This window comes from Aspergillus neoniger, assembly GCF_003184625.1.
Source record: "Aspergillus neoniger CBS 115656 unplaced genomic scaffold BO87scaffold_2, whole genome shotgun sequence".
Classification (NCBI taxonomy): Eukaryota; Fungi; Ascomycota; class Eurotiomycetes; order Eurotiales; family Aspergillaceae; genus Aspergillus; species Aspergillus neoniger.
Window position 1 is genome coordinate 381762 of NW_020291130.1, and position 18507 is coordinate 400268.

Sequence of the window (18507 nt, forward strand, 5' to 3'; positions counted from 1 at the left end):
ATCCGATCTGTCACCCCAACTTACTTTCCTTCCCTTCAACACGCCGATCTCCATCAATTTCATTTCCCGCATTCCCCCAGAAAGGCAGCATCGTCGGCAGCCTGTTTCTCTCTTCTGTAGAGATATTGCAAAAGCATCACCATTCTCAACTGGTTTCGAAAACCCTCCCCACTCCGAACAGTGTCCGCCCAACGGCTGTCTGCACCGAAACCCCGCAGTCGGAACTCCACCACATCGTCCCATTGCGACGGAACAACCAGTCCCTATTTTTGCCTATCACCCTGGCACGTTTCACTTTGCCTGTGAATCCTTTACACTTCCTGCAGGTATGTAAGCGACTTTCTGATTGGGCTCACCTTTATTGGTTCCAAGATCCGCTATCTTGTCTATCCATCTAATACTGACCGCGGGGCTGAAGACGCAGGCCCAAACCACCCTTATCCCGTCTGCCTTGAAACCCGGACCCTATCGACTGTCCACCCTTACGAACTCCACCCCTGCAAAACACTACTCCGTCGCTTTTTGAATTTATCATATATAAATGGCGTCGCAACCGCAAGCAGGTCAACGGCCGAAGGTCCAGCCCTGCCGATACAAGACCGGAAAGACCCTAGGAGCTGGCTCCTACTCGGTCGTCAAGGAATGTGTGCACATCGACACCGGCCACTACTACGCGGCCAAGGTCATCAACAAGCGCTTGATGGCTGGACGTGAGCACATGGTATTTCTTTACCCTGATGAAGATCCAGGTGTGGCTGGGGAGAAAGTCGAGATATAGCAGGAAGGCTAATGATAAGGATTATGGGGGGTATCATGATAGGTTCGAAATGAAATCGCGGTGCTGAAAAGGGTGTCGATGGGGCATCAGAACATCCTGACCTTGGTCGATTACTTTGAGACTATGAACAACTGTATGTGCATGATTGGTGTGGGGTCAAGTATAAAAGTTGTCGAGGACTAACTGTCCTCGCAATTTACAGTGTATCTGGTTACCGATCTTGCGCTTGGTGGCGAGCTTTTCGATCGCATTTGCCGAAAGGGCAGTTACTACGAATCCGACGCTGCGGATCTTATTCGTGCCATTCTTTCCGCTGTGGCATACCTGCACGACCACGGCATCGTGCATCGGGACCTGAAGCCAGAGAACCTTCTTTTCCGCACTCCGGAGGATAATGCGGATCTACTGATCGCAGACTTTGGTTTGTCGAGGATCATGGACGAGGAGCAGTTCCACGTTCTCACAACGACGTGCGGTACACCGGGATACATGGCGCCCGAGATCTTCAAGAAGAGTGGTCATGGAAAGCCAGTGTACGTTCCTCGCCGTGGCACTTTGCCAATACGACTACTATTTTCATATACTAACGACCACCCAACAGAGACATCTGGGCCATCGGTGTCATCACCTACTTCTTGCTATGCGGCTACACCCCCTTTGACCGCGACTCCAACCTGGAAGAGATGCAGGCCATCCTTGCAGCAGACTACTCCTTCACCCCCATCGAATACTGGCGCGGCGTTTCCCACGACGCACGAGACTTCATCAAGCGTTGCCTAACCATCGACCCTAGCGCTCGGATGACAGCCCACGACGCCTTGCAACACGCCTGGGTCAACCCGCCCTACGACACATCCGCCGACAAGCTCGGCTCCGGCGAAGATCTCCTCCCGACAGTCAAGAAGAACTTCAACGCTCGTCGCACCCTCCACAAGGCCATCGATACCGTTCGCGCCATCAACAAGCTTCGCGAAGGCGGCGGCCTAATGATGGACGGCATGATGAGCGTCGACCCCAAGCCCGAACGAGTCAACGGCAACGACGTCATCGAAGAACGACGGGACCACGATGGAGACATGGAAATTGACGGCCGTGCCAATGCTCGTGGTCAGACGGAAGAGCAGATCCGCGCTCAGGAGCGGAAAGTCCAAGAAATGGTCGCCGGGTTGTGGAGTCGCACTGGGAAGAAATAAGGGTTGGTAATAAGTATATATACATCGTATTGTTATTACTTTTTGTGGAGTCGTTTCTACTACTATTAAGCTTATATACCTTTGCCTCCCATTCCACTGTCACCCACTCTCTTATTATTATGAATGCTTACTACCCTTGATGGGGGTGGATTCTTCTGATTATTATCTGGTGTGGCTTTTGTGGCAAAAGAAAGATGTTTCGGTCTTGGTCCTTTCACTTTTCTTTCATACCTAGTAGTAACTATAGCAAATGATGTAATTGGTTGATTGATGGATTGGTTCTTGATCCTTCAACCAGATTGAGCCCACATTACGCCTACTATTGTAATTAGGAATGGATTCAACTTAGTAGCTGGACATTAAGCACACAAGGCACTTCAGTGTACAATATCAGAGAGCTACAGGATATAGTACCGAAGGGGTCTAATCGCGAAATGAGCACGCTTAACCGAAAGATACATATATTCCCATTAGTTATGTCCACATAAACGGTTCGTGTACGTGGTTTCGCTGTTTACATGGCATGTGGCAAAATGTCCCGAATGCATGAAATAACCAAAAGTGACAAAACGCCTCCCGTCTCATTAACGCCATCGCATCATTGAACATCCAGGTTGAATGAAATCATTGGTTGGCTCGTCAACTCAAAAGCTGTTGGCTCCCATCGTCTAGCGAGAGGACCCATTGGCGCCATTCTTGCCATTCCGCGTAGCTGCTGCTGGCCTTGAGGCCCTGGTACTTGACGGCTCGGAAATCGGAGACCTGCTCCCATGACTTGGTTGCGGCGGCAGCGCCACGACCAGCATTGCTGCTGCCTCGCAAAAACCGTCTCGCCACGCTCTCGGAGGGCCCATCCCAGCCTGCTTTGTGCATCAGGCTGTTGACGGTCTCTTCTTTGGTCCATCCCTGCTCAACCGCGACATCAGGAAGGTAGGTTGCGCCATAGCGTCTGCCGCGATGAATGAAGGAGATGCGAAGGCCATGCACCCCAAGGATCCAGTCCAGAGCGTTGGTGCATGGCTCGAAAGACCCGAGGAGCGTCAATGAGCAAGAGAGAGATGGCAGAAGAGACTCTGGAATGGGGGAAAACCGAGTGTCATCAAATGCGCTGTGGGCGGTTAGCATGCGCGAGCCTTGCCAAGGTGTAGGTGGAAGGCCCGGTCTCATGGATAATGAAAGGGATATACGTACGATGTGAGCGCGTAGGATTTCAGGCCCTCGGCAAGCTCCTGCGCCTCAAATGTGCCAATGCAGCCCCGGAGCGATTTGTGGCCGTGTTTCGAGACAGTATTCCATGTTACAAACAGAGGATATTTGTCCTCTCTCGGCTTGCCACTGGCCGTGTCTGACGAGGAATTGGGTGTCGTGACTGAGGTTGAGCTTGATAGGACAGACTGCGATGAGTTGGTAGACGCGAGAGATTGTGTTGTAGAGGAGCTCGAGCCAGACTGAAGCCGACTGACTCGGGGCACTTTGATTTTCTGGGAGCGACTGCTTTTCCCAGAAAGCGGCGCGGTGTTCTCGTCCTCGTCTACGAATTGCGAATCGTCATCCTCATCTAACGCGGCGAGCTTCTTATATTGTTCGTGTCGTTCCCAGAGCTCTTCCACAGACGCAAGGCTGATTGGTTCTCTGCGCCTATAGGAGGCAGCAAGGGTCTCGAAACAGTAGTAGCATTGAGCCGGGGTGGCCATTCTTTATATCCAGATGTATATTTGCTTAGATAAAGAGTCACGGAGTCGGGACTTTCAATGAATATGTATAGAAACAGCGATGTCGATTTGAGGTCTGTTCGTCACAGCCTAGGAGTTCTGCCACTAGACAGGCACCCGGTTGCTCGGCTTGACCGGGGGAATCCGGCACCAGAAGGCTACTTGCAGCACAACAGGTCCGATGGGACTTGAGATGAGATGGACCAGATGTTGAACGAAGAGACCAGCAGTAACGTACAGTCCAGTGCCAGGGATCCGCCCAGAAGGTGAGAGTCCACGGAAAAGGCAGCAAGAGAGAGGCAAATGAGAGAGGGGAAGGAAGAGGGGGAAGAAGCCCAACGAGGGGAAGTACGAGCCAGCCCGGCCGATAACGCCGCCACGTGATCGACACGGGGGGCTTATCGGCAGGCCTTCAACCTCTTATCGGGCTTATCGGGGACGCTGAAAGAAGATCCCTTGTCACAGGCAGTTACTATATGGTGACAAGCGTACTACAGCATCATCATCATGGTGGTGGCTTCATCAATTGATGGTTTACTAGTATGGCGCTGAATCTGGGATGGGGTGATGGACATAGTGTTAATAAAAGTACTAGATTCTTCAGCAAATGAGTCCAACACCAGTAAGTGTCTAAGTTGTATATATATACTACTAGTAGTATGTGGGGTTAATACTAGAACTACTACTGTGTGACGCAATCACTTCATCAGGCTGTCTTCAGATCATACTAGTATAAGAGTAGTAACTATATAGTACAGTATTCCATTATGTCCATGGTTACCTGAAATTTCGGCACCTATATTCTATCATGTTCGATTTACCACCGATACAGCTCCATGAGAGCAGCCAGTCCCATGGGAAGTGAGGAGTGGTTTCATTTAAGAATGTCTAATGACCAGCTTTTCCAGACAGTGAGCACGTACTTCTAGGTCACATTTGACCTCGCTTTGCACATCAGCTGAGCCTTCATTAGATTTCCGTTGGCAGGCTGAAGTATATAGGGCTCGATCCGAGCTCCTCACAGCAAGCGTTCAGCTTCCCAGGACCCTAAGCATAGTACGACGGTAGGGAAGTACCTGCCCTCTTGGCTGGCAGAGGTATGTGAGGTCATCTCGTCTGGTGACGAACCATTGAAGGACCATACGTTAGCGACTGGCCATACATCATATTGTCGTTGACAGTCAATCCGGGACATTACTGGTATTCTCGTCATTTATAGTCGCAGTATCAGCGGTGGCGATCGTCCTTGGGCATAGCCAGATTCATCATAGAAAGCATGTTTCCCGCTGGGCCAGCCGCACCACCTTGGCCCTGAAGACTTTCGAGAAGGTTTTTCGCAAAGTTGATGTCAATGTCTTCCTCATCCAGTTCAGGTAGGTCATCGTCCTCTGCTTCTCCCGACTTTGTATCAGCTAAAGTCTGCTTGTCACCGGCTGCCTTGGGCTTGCGATTGAGATCAAGAACTCCCGTGCCCTTTAATTCTGCCTCCATTTGCCTCGAAAGCTCCTTGATCTGCTCCGTGTCATCCTCGGATTCGCTATCCAGTTCCTCCACTCGACCCCGAGGCTTCGAAGGCCGAGACGAGCCCGGCAGACCAGAACCGCCTGATGGCATTCCCATCATCTCCTTCATCATCCTCGAAAATTCCTCTTCGTCAAACGAGGCCTCTTTATCTTCACCGTCACTGCTCATCTCATCCTCATCATTATCGTCATCATCGGTGTCAGTGCCATAGTCATCAAATAATTCTGCTCCTTCGAAGCCAGCCGCATCATCATTCAAGAACTTCTCGAATTGCGCCACAATACGCTGAAGATTTTCTTGCGCGTTCGCATCACCAAAGGTACCCTCAGCGCTCGGTCTGCCGTCTTTGTCTTTCCCCTTGCCTTTGAGCTCTCGATCTAAGTCTTCAAAGCTGATGTCGAGCCACTTCTCGTCATTTTGTCGCTTGTCCCAGGTCTCGATATCCTTGTCTGTGGGCAGTTGTTCATCACCAGTGTCCAGATCTTCCAGGATAAGCTTCATTTCTCGGACGGCCGCCTTGTCTTGATTCTGAGGATCCGTAATAAGCATCTCAAATCCACAAGCCAGCTTCATGCCTATCTCGGCCCGATTATATGCTTTCTGATCATCTGTCGTGGGTAGTTTGTCGTTCCATGACTTCGGTACTGGAAAGTCCTGGCTTTTGAGCTGCGCATATCCAACTCGCGTGAAGCGGACGCTCACGGTGACGAAATCTTCAGGCTTGAAGATGAAGCTGTCAGTATCCTTGGATCGAAGAGGTCGCAGTGCAATCGGATCGCGTAGATAGAAGGCTTCCACAGCGGCAGAGATATATGCGGGTTTCTGATGAAGTAGGAAGGCAACTTTGCGAGGGATGGTCACGAACGCAGAGTGAAGGTTTTCGTTGATCTGCTGGGGATAGTTACGCAAACGGTAGAACGCCTCCTCCTGAATCATGGTAGACCTCATCAGACGTGCCGGCTCCTCCATGATGATCTTCTTTGCATCCGACAGTGAGATCTTTTCCGTCACTCTACCTTTCTTATCGTTCTTGGGCTTGATTATGACAAGTTGACCTTGATTGATCCACACCTGAGAGGAAGTTAGCCTGCGTCATAACAGACTTTATACCGGAGGTGCCACTGACTCTGTTATCTGCTACCTCAGGTTCTAGCCAAGCAGGTAGCGTGGCGGCAGCTTCCACCAAAAGGAACTGACCATCACCATCCACAGCTTTTGCCCAGACATTTTTGTGTTTCTTGGTCAACTCGCGCAACAGATACACGATAACCCACTCGTCCTCAATTGAATCGCCGAAGTTGGTGCGCCCGTGCAAAGAGGTGACTCCTATGTATCTGTTAGTGGCTGGGACAAGCCAATTAGTATAACAAATGAACGTCGCGCACCATCATCTTTCGTAATTTCCAGCCGAAAGCTTTCACGTTGCCAGATATAGTCCTTTAGTAGGTCTTTTACCAATTCTGCAGAGGTACGTTGCACCTCAACCAATCTCGCTCGTGTTTCAGCGACTTCGTCGACGACAGCGGGGGCGGGGCTGGAAGGAATATAGTAAAGAGAATAATCGACACTATCGTCAGGGATCTCCGGCTTGGGAATGGGGTGGAAAGTAGACTTGAACCACTCCAGATCCTCCTCAGACATGGGTGCCATGTTGCGAATATCTGCAGCAGGCACACTTTCTGTTTTGAGTATAGTTTGCAGGCTGCTGTGTGCAGCAATTCAACTAACTTCTTCGATCATAAGAACTTTGAAAATAAATTACGGCATGACTTCATACCGGACGAGACGCGGCGAATTGCTTGGCCGCGGGCCCCGTGACCGGGCGCTAGGTCGCGTTGGGCTAGATGTCAACAAGAACGAGGGCTTGAGGCCTCACCGCCCAAAACACGTCCCGTATCGCATCGCATTTCCAGTACTACCTTAGATTGTCAGTCCCCTCCGCCGCGTTCCCCCCGATTTCTAATGGTGTTGTCGGCGATGGTTTCCCATTGAATGGCCTTCGCTCCTTCCCATACACTGTTCACACCAATTTTCAGCACTACAACCCCGCGTTATACCCGTCGGCCATGGCGTATCCGTACATCGACACGCCGCGCACCGAAGTCGACGGAAACGCGACTTACTTGACCGGCTATCGCAGCGTGGGACGACCCAATTTGACGGCACTCGACTCAGTGGAAAATTCGTTTGCTACGCCTTCCAAGGATGATGACCTTCTTAAGGGTCTTGGTGACGGTCGAAGGCGGACTTCCGGGAGTTTCAAGACTCATACGCCTCGTGCAGGCGCAGCTTCCAAATCGACAAGAAGCGCGTTAAATAGTCGACATCAGCTTCCTACCGCAGCGCCTCCCAAGGGTGAATTTACGCCTCTTATGAGGAGTGCCACGAAGAACAATTATTTGCGAAATATGTCTACGACGCGCGGACCGAAGACCCCGGGACATATAGGCAGGAGTTATTTGAGCAATGGCAACACGCCGGGCTTGCCTGGAATGGAAATGACCGATATTGATGAGGAGGACGCGACCGACGATCAGCCCACTCCTATCCCGCAGGTTGCAAGCAGCAGCGTGCAGAGCACACCGCTTCCAGGGTTGTCAAGGAACGGTGGTGTCCTTAATGAGGGAAATAATATGACATTGAAGGAACAGGAGAAGGTGAATAAACGACTTTTGTCACCAGGAAACTTTGCTAACAGCAATAGATGATCGATCAATTAGACAAGGATAATTTCGGTCTTAAATTGAAAATTCACTTCTTGCAGGAGCAACTGGAAAAGGCCGGTCCCGCTTACAACCAAGCAGCACTTAAGGAAAACACAGAGCTAAAGGTCTCGAAATTAACGATGCAACGCGACATCTCACGCTACAAGAAGAGCCTTCAGCAGGCTGAACGCGACCTCGAATCGTACCGCATACAATTTCAGGAGCTCAGGGAGAAAGCGCGGGGAAGACCGACCGACGATACGATACAGCGCGAAATGGATTTGATGCGGGAAGAGATCGAAGCGAGAGACAACCAAATCAGGGAGCTCCAGGAGGATTTGAGGGACGCCAAGGACAGCCAATCTCAGGAAATGGAGAAACTCCGTGACGAAGTTGAAGATCTTGAGGCGTCGGTAAGAGAGCGGGATCGGGCCATCGAGGAACGTGACGAGGAGATCGAGGAATTGAAGGACAGAGACGGCAAGGAACGCGATGCACTCACTGAGCTGGAATCAGAACTGCAACGTGCGAAGGAGCAGATGGAAGAGCTACAAGAGTCGCTAGATCAGGCAAAGTCTGATGCAAGAGAAGCGAGGGATGCCGCAAGCCAAGCCGCCATGGAGAAGGACCAGGCTCAGAAAGATCTCCAAGAGTTGCACGACGAGATGGCGAACAAGTCTATCAGTACAAGTGGACTGACGCGCCAGCTGGAGGAGAAGGCCAGCAAGTTGGAGGAGGAGCTTCGTGAGCTCCAACAAGAGAACAGCGCATTGAAGAAAGATATCGAAACACGATCTGATCACGAAGCCCGAATTGAGGAGCGATATCGGGAATCTCAGCAGCAGATGAACGACAAGGAGCGGAAGCTTCAGGATGATGCTGCGCAGGCAAGACACGAGCGAGACTTGGCCCAACAGGAATATGACAGGATCTCCGCCCAATTACAGGAAGCACTCGACGAAGTCCAACGCAAAGCGGAGGAGAAAGAACTCCTACAAACCCGACATCATGCATTGACGGACGAGTCCGGTGGCCTGCAGCAGGAGCTGGCGAGAGCGCAGTCTAAGATTAAGGAGCTACAACAAGCCTTGGAGGAAGAGCATCACCATGCGCTAGACAATACAAATACTGTCCGTACTCACTACAAGGAAGAAGTCGAGAGACTACAAGAAGAGATTGAGGCTGTCCACCACGAAATCGAAGACAAGGAGGGCCAATTTGCTCTCGAGCAAGACAGGTGGGAGAGCGCCAGGCGTGCCTTGCAATTGCAGAAGGACAGGGCCGAGGATCAGGCAGCTGGTTTCAAGCGCACAATTGAAAAGCTTGAGCAAGTCGAACATACTCTGTCCGGAAAGGAGATGAAACTGCAAGAAGTCATCGATAGCGAAAAGACGCGCCACTTCAATTCGGAGGCTGTTCTGAGCCGACAGGTCAAAGAACTGAATCATGATTTGACATCAAAACGGGAGATAATCGATGAACAGCGGAATGAAATCCTTTCTCTCAAGGAGGATCTGAGAATTGTTAGACGCTCAGAGGCAGCGCTTCAAGAAAAGATCCAGGCTCTGGAGGATGAAGTTGTTGTCCTACAATCAAGCTTGGAGGAAGAACAGGAGTATACCAAGGGCCGAACACAGAAAGGGTCTGCAGAACACGACAGTCAAATCCAGAAGCTCATCAGCGAGAAACAGAGACTCCGTGATCAGCTGGCTAATGCTCATGTCGAATTGCATGACTTGCGGACGTCCGCTGCTGAGATTGAGACCGAACGCGATGAGCTTCAGGTCCAGCTGGATCAGGCCCAAAATCAAGTTGACGACACGACGCGTTTCGATAAGGAAAAGGTCGATCTCCGAAAATCCGTTCTACGACTTGAAGGCGAGGTTAGACGCCTCAAGGAGGACAGAACCTCATTGTTGGAAGCCAAGGAAACGCTAGAAAAGCAGCTAAGCGCTGAGATCGAGCGGGCTGCCCTGGAAGAGAACCGTCTGTCAGCCGAAATCGACCAACTTCACGATAAGCTACACACGACTTCAGGTGGAAGGGATCGCGAGCTTGCATTGACGAAGAGTAAGGCGCAACGCTACGAAAGACGCATACAAGAGCTTGAGAACCTCCTTCAGCAGCAGCCACATGCTGAGAACGAACATTCGACTGCAACTGGAGATCTCTCGATGCTTCGTCATAGTCTGGACGAGGCTCGGAAGCGTGAGAAGACGTTGCTGCAGCGCGAAGCCGACCAGAAGTCGTCCGTCAGAAGTTACAAAGCACGGCTTGCTGAATTGGAGAAGGAACTGCACGATGCGATGATGAAGAAATACGAATCCCACTCACCCTCCTCTTCACCCTCCAACAAACTCCATGATGAGCTCCGGAACCTACGGAAACAGCTGTCTGAGGCACACCGAACGCTACGGGAGGTCAAATCGAAGAATCGCGATCTTGAAAGAGCCGCAATGAGAGAAGAAGACCAGCGTGATCTTCATGAGCTACTCAAATCATCGACTCTGGAGGCTGAATCGCTCGCGCTCAAGGTGTCAGAGCGAGAGGCCCGTATGGCCGAGCTCAAGGCGCAAATGCGCAGGATCCGTGATGAGCGTTCATTCTGTGCTAGAAAAGCTGAATCGGCATTAAAGGAGCTGGAAGCCCTGCAAGAACGATATGACCATCTTGTGGAGAAGATGGGGACAAAGAGCGAGAGCAGTAAGACAAGGCATGAGAAGGAGATGCTCGGTCTAGGCAAGGAAATCATCTGGCTTCGTGCGCGACTGAAGCGTGAGGAGAAGTTCCGCCGTGACCTGGCTTGGAGTAAGGGCTTGATGGAACTTGGCGAGCGTGTTCGGGTTGCCTGGTTAGTTCCCTCATCTATACAACTACCCTTTCAGTATAATGGTTTAGCTAACATCCCCCTTCCAACAGCAACGAAGCTGATCTCCGCATGATCTCCGACATGGGCGTCAAATCCCGTGACCGCAACAAGACCCGCACTCCCCAATCCAAGTTGAAGACTGCCGTCTCCATGGTCAGGGCCGTCGTCCGCATGCAAAGGATGTGCCAAGACTGGAAGAAGACGAAGAAGCTTGGTGAGGGTCTCAGACGGGCGAAGAACGAGGTGCTGAAGAGGCGAGACGCTTCATACAGTAAATCCTGATCGCCCTCTCGGACCTTCTAATGTCGAGCCTCTCTCTTTCTTCCTCCCTTCCCTCTTTTCCGTTGACTGGGGCTATCCCCCATTGTTTTCCAATGATTTTGCATTTCCTTTTGGGTTCGTTGAGAAGATTCCCCGGCGTTTTTGATGGATGTGTCTTAAGGCGTTGTCCTCTCCTAGGTTGGATTGTGAAAGGAATTGTCGTTGGTACTGTACCTACTAGCTACCCACTTTTGTGTTTGTGTAGTTGCACCCCAGGGACATTAGGTCCCTCACACACATACTCTTATTCTTAGTTATGTTGGTTCTGGATGGTTAGATTGAATGGTTAATGAGATATGTCTGAGCCTAACTTTGATTCTATGGTTATTGTCTACCAGTAGTGGGTGTGTTTTCGGTCAATAACCTCCAGATAAACAATAGATAAAGACCACCACAAAGGCTACTTAGTCTATACGCACATAACGTAAGGATTATGTTTCCAGCCAACATTCATTTCATTCCACACCGAGCTCGTCATGTAGTTAAGTAAACAGAAAGAGAAATAAAAGAAAACAGTGGACTTTAGATTTAACGCCTCGCCTTGCTGCACAATGATAAAAAACAGAGTTTGCCTAACACCGAGATGAAGGTGAGAGGAATAAGATAAGAGAGATAAAGAATAAAATAAGATGATGGGGAAAAAGTCGTAGGAAGCATTTCGATGGTGTAAGGTTTGTGTGCGTGGGGTCGTGGATTGTTCTTTTCTTTTCTTTCGTTCGTTCGTTCATTCCAATTGAGCAACCTGAGACCCAAGCATGCATGCCAACTCATGTTCATCGAGCCATTATTAGGATGGGAAGGAGAAACTCTGTAGGGACGGATGAGAACGAAGGCTTGACTTAATGGGAGCCTGGTTGATTCTATCTGGTCGTGATGAGACACAACGAGAGGGAGGACGGATGGACTCGTTTGTCTTCTTCTAGATGGAGAGAAGATGGATGTGTGAACAGTAGGATGAAGGGTTGGATTAAGCACCCTCGCTGCCGAATTCCTTGGTCCATTCGGAGTTTCGTTGCAGGTCTTCTTGACTGACGGTTGGTCGGGAGTTGCGGACCGCCTTGATGAAGTCTTTCAGGACAAGCGGGGGTTCCAGCAGTTGGTCGGCTTCTACGGTGGTCCATGACATTTCCATTGCGCCTTGATCGCCCGGTGAGCAGGGGGTTAGCTTTTCGGCGCCGTCGAGGATGACCTATTTTCGTGGTTAGTGGGATGCTCTTCTCTTTTGTATGGATCAATGGTGGGAAGCGGGCTCACCTTCTTGTAGTGCGTTGCTGTTTGGATCTTGCGGATGGGTTGCATCAGCGCATCCTGGACAGCAATACTGATATCGCTACCGGAGTAGCCTTCGCTCATCTCTGCCAGGGTTCGGTAGTCGGCTTGCGTCAGTTCGCAGGGTGTGGAGCCGACGGCCAGCATGAACATCTTCATTCGCGCATTGATATCGGGGAGACTGATGTGGACTCGACGTTGGAATCGACGACGAATGGCCGCATCTAGTTGCCAGGGAATGTTTGTTGCGCCGAGGATCAGAACACCCTTTGAGTCCTTGCCGACACCGTCCATCTGAACGAGCAATTCCGTCTTGATACGACGAGATGCCTCCGATTCACCTTCTCCACGAGGACCGCAGAGAGCGTCGACTTCGTCAATGAAGATAATCGCCGGCTTGTTTTCTCGGGCCATGTTGAAGAGCTGCTTCACGAGTCTGTAGAGGTGGGTATGTTAGCTCTAGGAGCCGGCATGTGGCGACATACGATCCCTAATGTAGTCATACCTTTCACTCTCACCCATCCACTTCGACACCAAGTCACTACTACTGACACTGAAGAACGTGCTGTTCGCCTCCGTCGCAACAGCCTTGGCGAGATAGGACTTTCCCGTACCCGGGGGCCCATACAGCAGGATACCCTTCCACGGTTGACGTTTCCCCGTGAAGAGGTGTGGGAACTTGATAGGTAGAATGACCGCTTCCTTCAATGCCTCCTTTGCACTCTCCAGACCGGCAACATCCTCCCACTGCACGTTGGGTTTATCCGACAAGATCGCCCCAGCAAGGGCGGACCGTAGCTTCTTCGAGTCGGCGTCCTCGCCATCTTCGTCCTGGTTTCTAATTCACCAAACAAGTAGTGTCAGCACACAATGCTCTCTGTGCCAGAACCGATCGCAAGGCGATGTCGGCAGACATGTACATACCCTCCCTTCCCACTCCCCTGCGCCACCTTGCCGTTAGCGCCCACCGCACTCGGCTTTTTTCGATTATCTAGAGTAGCGAGATGGTTCTTGAGTTTCTCCGCACGATCCATGTACTCGCCCGCCTTTGCGCGGATCATCTCCTTGGACTTGGGGTTCTTCTCCCATTTCAGTGCCAGCATGAACAGCTCCAGCGCCGAGTAGTACAGCTGATAAGCCTTCTCGTATTCGCCCTCATTGTCGTGCTCGATGGCCTTCTTGACGGTGTCAATCGCCCTCCCTAGGAAGTCGGTATTACTCATGGTGTGAAAATGAAAAGGATCGAAGTGTCGTTACGGAATGATCGCAGGAATAGGAAGCAAGCAGGGCTGGCTGGCTGGACTGTTTCGAAGGCGGGGAGCGAATGACGACGGAAGCCTGCCTGGTTTCGTCCGTCCGTCTGGAGTACTACTTAGTACTAACTAGTCTGTGTCTCTGCGGGCGCAAGAAGGAGACGGGGACTCGATTGCACCGGAACACGGAACAAACAATGACGTATATGAGTAATTCTTAGCAAATAGACACTTCTTCCAAGGGGGAGTTGAGAAGGTCCTTAATCAGGATAGAATGGTAAAGGAGGACATTCAAGAGAAAATAGTTAGGAATGGAGGAAGGGCACGAGTGACAAGAGAGAGAGAGAGAGAGAGACACCGAAAAGGCGGGCAGACGGTCTTGTTTACCGTCTTTGGTTGGTTTTCTGCCGCTCCGCTTCCCATTTTGCCCCTCCGATAGATAACCCATTTCCCCGACGACCATCAATCACCACATCGGCACACACGATCACGGGCTAAATAGGGCTTTATCACACAGCATCATGGCGGACGCACAAAAGCAAATGCAGGCGCTTACTGAGGAGTTTCAGGCCTTGCAGACTGGTATGTTGGTATTCCATGAGTTGTTTTCCTGTTCGGGGAGGGGGGGCATGAGCATAGGCATGCAAGTGTCATCTATCTTTTCCAGCTAGCTTGGTGCTGTGGATATGCTATGCGCACCATTGGTGGTTATAAGCGTGTAACGAATGCTGATGCTTGTTTTAAATAGAGCTTGACGGTCTCGTCGAAGCGCGCCAGAAGCTCGAATCCCAGCAACAGGAGAACGTCGGCGTTCAGAAGGAATTCAACTCCCTCGATGACGAGTCCAACATCTACAAGTTGATCGGACCGGTCTTGCTGAAGCAGGAGAAGAGTGAGGCCTTGATGGCTGTCAATGGACGTCTTGAGTTCATTGAGAAGGAAATGTACGTTTCAGTTACCGTTACCCCTCTCCCCACTTCCTCATTGGGTGGGAGCTGTGACTGACGTGATGTGATTATTATAGCAAGCGCATTGAGGGACAGATCCAGGAGAACCAGGACAAGTCTGATAAGAAGCGCACTGAGGTGAGTTTTCTGAATATCATGATAATAGGCATGCTTTCGGCCACCGGTCTGACAATCGTGATGCAGATCGTTCAGTTCCAGACTCAGATGCAACAAGCGGCGGCGGCGGCTTCTGCTTGAGTGTAGACGGATTGCTATTATCAGTACTATGGGTGGAAGACAGTGACCACCTTTATCACGCGAGGAGATATAGAATTGCTGGTGATGGCGGATGTGAAAGAGCAGCCAAGGTACCTGACCGGTCCTCGAAGGCGATGATGCACGTCGCCTTGGAGGTCGTGCGAGAAGAAGAAGAAGAACAAGCACCGACGGCAGCGCAGAGCTACTTTGTGCGGTGGCCAATCCTGGCCCGGCACTACGAGGTTGAGAGGTTCTAGATACCCTTGTTAATGATCGTTGCGGATATTCTCAGAAGACTATACGGATACGTAGTCGATCGGGCTGTTGATCGACCGAAGTGTGACGCCTACCCTGTGTGGGTGCTGTGGCTGATCGAGATACGATGTACTTCTCAAGGTCCAATCGGAAGTACGCTTGTATAAGAGGATGGGAGAAATTGAAAATAAACAAAATCTTGTTCTATCTCGCTCCAAAGCTAAACCCCAGTATAGACACCGTAATAATTCATTTCTTCATCAATGGAATCGTATCCAGACAATACATGACATCTACTCTATACGCTAAATCTATGCCTTAACCAAAAGGCTGCGGCCGGACATCTCCTCGGGCTGCTCGATGCCCATGGCGGCCAGGACGGTGGGAGCAACATCTCCCAGAACACCCTCCTCCTTCTTGAGGCTCCAGCCCTCGGGGGCGTTGGCCATGACGAAGGGAACCTTGTTGGTGGTGTGGGAGGTCTTGGGGGTGCCCTTCTCGGTAAGCATCTCCTCAGCGTTTCTATTGGGAAGAGGAAACCAATGTCAGTGAGAAGGTCTTGCGCAAACGTGTCGGAGGCGAAACTTACCCATGGTCGGCGGTGATGAACAGGATGTAGCCGTGCTTCTTGCAGGCCTCGTAGATGACACCGATGGCCTTGTCGGTGGCAGCAACACCCTGGATGGCAGCCTCGTAAACACCGGTGTGACCAACCATATCGGGGGGAGCAAAGTTGTTCATGACAAACTCGAAGTTGTCCTCGCCAAGGCGCTCGGCCATCTTGTCACCCACGGCGGCAGCGCTCATCTTGGGCTCGAGGTCATAGGTGGCAACCTTGGGAGACGGGATCATGTCGCGGACCTCGCCGGGGAACTGCTTCTCAACACCACCGTTGAAGAAGAAAGTAACGTGAGCGTACTTCTCAGTCTCAGCAACGTGGCACTGCTTAACATCCTTCTTGCCCAGCCACTCGGCCAACACGTTACCCATGTGCTGGGGAGGGAAGGCAACAGGGAAAGTGTAGTCGGTCTTGTACCGGGTCATGGTGGTGATGTGGATGTCCTTGGGGTAAGGGAATTCGGGCTTGGGAGAGCGGTCGTAGTCACCCAGCAGCTGAGTGATCTCACGGACACGGTCGGAACGGTAGTTGAAGAAGAAGAGAGTGTCGCCATCTATTATCGCAGGTCAGCACCTTCATCATTGAGCAAAGGAAACAAAACATACCCTGCACACGTCTGTCCTTGCCGCCAACAATGATGGGCTTCAGGAACTCATCGGTCTCCTTCTTCTCATAGCGCTCATTGATGGTCTTGACGGGGTCAGAGCTCTCCTCACCCTCGCCGGAGACAATACCCTTCATGGCGATCTCAACCCGGTCCCAGCGCTTGTCGCGGTCCATAGCCCAGTAACGTCCGACAACGGTAGCGATCTCACCAACACCGATCTCCTTGGCCTGGTCGAGCAGTTGCTGCATGTACTTGGTAGCGCTCTTGGGCTCGGTGTCACGGCCATCGCCGAAGAAGTGGATGAAGACCTGAGGAATCTCCATCTCCTTGGCGACCTTCAGCAGACCGACCAGGTGGGTGATGTTGGAGTGGACACCACCGTCCGAGACCAGACCCAACAGGTGCAGACGGCCGTTACCCTCCTTGGCGCGCTTGAAGGAAGCGACGATGTTGTCCACCTTGCCCAGCTCGCCCTTCTTGAGGGTCTGGTCAATGCGGACACTGTCCTGCCAAACGACACGGCCAGCACCAATGTTCAAGTGACCGACCTCACTGTTGCCCATGAGACCCTCCGGCAGACCGACAGCGAGGGAGGAGGCATCGAGTTCGGTGTAACCCTGAGCAGTCTTCGAGTCGGCCTCGGCGAAGCCGGACATGAAGGGAGTCTCAGCGGCAGCGATAGCGTCGCCGTCCTTGGGGGAGTTGGGACCGGCGACACCCCAGCCATCGATGACGACTAGACAGCAGGATATCAGTGGATTGATGGGCGACAGAAAGTTAGCTGGCATATACAACTTACTGAGGGCGACCTTTTGATCAACCTTGACCATTTTTGCTATATACTCTGTGCTCTAACTTGTTGGAGTGCATATGTTAGCCAAAGCAATTTACATTTTCAGCGCAAAATGAAGTCCGGGGATAGAGCGGGATGGGCTCGGGAAGCACTCACCAAAAGTGGGGAAGAGATTCAAGAGCAAGAAAATGGGTGGAAAAGGAGAAGAAGTGAAAGAAGGAAGAAGAAGAAAGATAGGAGAGAAGAAGGATAGAAGAAGGAGAAGGAGAATTGATAGGTGGAGTCACGAAAAGGCTGGCCGGTGAAGAACAATCGCAAGACCAGCGTAGTAACAGTAATAGTAATAGAGAGGAGGGGGAGGGGCACCACACTTTGGCTTTCGGTGACGCTTTGGGACTTGTTTTGTTTTCGCTCCGCCCCGACGTCACCTTCCACTTCCACTCCCTTCTTTAGTCTCTTTTTCTCCGACTTTCCTCTCCCTCCCGTTCTCGTCCGGCTTCCCCGGCTCTTCCCTAAACAATTACCCAGCTTCCCCCGCGAAACGAGGCTATTCCATTTCCCCACGTGAGCCGCCTGCTCTGATACTTCGACTTTTTGTCTCTTCTTCTTCCTTTTTCGTCGTGTGTCTGGTCCGCGGTATTGCCCTTCCCGCGATGGCGTCCCGATCCCCCACGGCGGTGACTCCCCTACCAAAATCATCCGTCGCGCCCGAGACCCCGATGGTCAAAGACGCCCCCGCAACCCCCCAAGCCGTCCCCTTCCCTTCTCCACAGACCTTCGACATTGTTCCGCCGTTGCATGGCCTCCTTTCACGTCTTTTATCGCCGCCAACGAACGCTGCTGGCGTATCCAATGGTGTGAGAGCGGCCGATGACCCTACCGGAGCTGGTGCTCCTACAGGACCACCTTCAGGTACCCCCGGCCAACCTCAATCGCAACAACAAGCGGGGGCCGAAAACGCCAACACTGCTGGAGTTCTGGGGACAGTACCTTCAGCTGGTCCAGGTGGTGCAGAAATATCCGGCTTGGGCTCAAGTACATCTCCAGCGCTCGATATCAAGGACCTTCCGACAGAGGTCAGCTCGATCAAAATTCGGATTCAGAAGGCACAAGCCGTGGTGGAAAACCTACCCGACGTAGATCGGTCGGTTGCCGACCAGGAAGAGGAAATTGAGGAGCTGGAGGACCGCATTGCAAAGCTCAAGTCGGTCATCGCCGACTTTGGCCAGATGGCAAGCCCAGGGGGTGCTAAGAAGCTCAAGTCCCAGGGACCTTGAGGGTGTGCGCGGAAGATGATATGACTGAATGTGTAAAGGGGTTAATGTCAACTACCCTCGATCGAGCACGTTGATCGCGTCAAACCCACAGCAAGGCTCTGAGAAGAATCTCCTGGGATCCCTCCGC

General features: G+C 51.7%; 7 protein-coding genes across 7 annotated transcripts; 3 read left to right on the top strand and 4 right to left on the bottom strand.

Annotated features, from left to right (window-relative positions):
- Positions 1-541: 541 nt before the first annotated feature.
- Positions 542-1971, top strand: BO87DRAFT_297828 (serine/threonine-protein kinase; the record flags this gene model as incomplete). Its single annotated transcript, XM_025619033.1, has 4 exons — positions 542-721; positions 821-911; positions 981-1311; positions 1380-1971. 4 exons carry the CDS (start codon positions 542-544, stop codon positions 1969-1971), a joined length of 1194 nt encoding a protein of 397 aa, XP_025484552.1.
- A 448-nt stretch (positions 1972-2419) lies between these two features.
- BO87DRAFT_348828 (AMMECR1 domain-containing protein) lies at positions 2420-3987 on the bottom strand. Its single transcript, XM_025620987.1, has 2 exons — positions 3163-3987; positions 2420-3079 (listed from the first exon to the last, which is right to left on the bottom strand). Exons 1-2 carry the CDS (start codon positions 3663-3665, stop codon positions 2611-2613), a joined length of 972 nt encoding a protein of 323 aa, XP_025484553.1. The 5' UTR covers positions 3666-3987; the 3' UTR covers positions 2420-2610.
- Positions 3988-4910: 923 nt separating this feature from the next.
- BO87DRAFT_297557 (putative regulatory factor Sgt1) lies at positions 4911-6857 on the bottom strand (the record flags this gene model as incomplete). The annotated part of the gene is made up of 3 exons (XM_025619025.1): positions 4911-6278; positions 6334-6533; positions 6593-6857. 3 exons carry the CDS (start codon positions 6855-6857, stop codon positions 4911-4913), a joined length of 1833 nt encoding a protein of 610 aa, XP_025484554.1.
- Positions 6858-11974: 5117 nt separating this feature from the next.
- On the bottom strand, positions 11975-13717 carry BO87DRAFT_76765 (AAA family ATPase VPS4). Its single transcript, XM_025629547.1, has 4 exons — positions 13296-13717; positions 12877-13209; positions 12357-12807; positions 11975-12291 (listed from the first exon to the last, which is right to left on the bottom strand). The coding sequence occupies exons 1-4, from the start codon at positions 13592-13594 to the stop codon at positions 12070-12072; spliced, it is 1305 nt and encodes a 434-aa protein (XP_025484555.1). The 5' UTR covers positions 13595-13717; the 3' UTR covers positions 11975-12069.
- Positions 13718-14067: 350 nt separating this feature from the next.
- On the top strand, positions 14068-15306 carry BO87DRAFT_454928 (tubulin-binding prefolding complex subunit YKE2). The gene is made up of 4 exons (XM_025628605.1): positions 14068-14206; positions 14373-14568; positions 14649-14709; positions 14776-15306. Exons 1-4 carry the CDS (start codon positions 14146-14148, stop codon positions 14827-14829), a joined length of 372 nt encoding a protein of 123 aa, XP_025484556.1. The 5' UTR covers positions 14068-14145; the 3' UTR covers positions 14830-15306.
- BO87DRAFT_403048 (2,3-bisphosphoglycerate-independent phosphoglycerate mutase) lies at positions 15268-17396 on the bottom strand. Its single transcript, XM_025625734.1, has 5 exons — positions 17260-17396; positions 17110-17165; positions 16309-17046; positions 15674-16256; positions 15268-15606 (listed from the first exon to the last, which is right to left on the bottom strand). Exons 2-5 carry the CDS (start codon positions 17138-17140, stop codon positions 15396-15398), a joined length of 1563 nt encoding a protein of 520 aa, XP_025484557.1. The 5' UTR covers positions 17141-17165; positions 17260-17396; the 3' UTR covers positions 15268-15395.
- A 147-nt stretch (positions 17397-17543) lies between these two features.
- On the top strand, positions 17544-18380 carry BO87DRAFT_348845 (RNA polymerase II mediator complex middle subunit MED9; the record flags this gene model as incomplete). The annotated part of the gene is made up of 2 exons (XM_025620988.1): positions 17544-17991; positions 18079-18380. Exons 1-2 carry the CDS (start codon positions 17757-17759, stop codon positions 18378-18380), a joined length of 537 nt encoding a protein of 178 aa, XP_025484558.1. The 5' UTR covers positions 17544-17756.
- Positions 18381-18507: the final 127 nt, after the last annotated feature.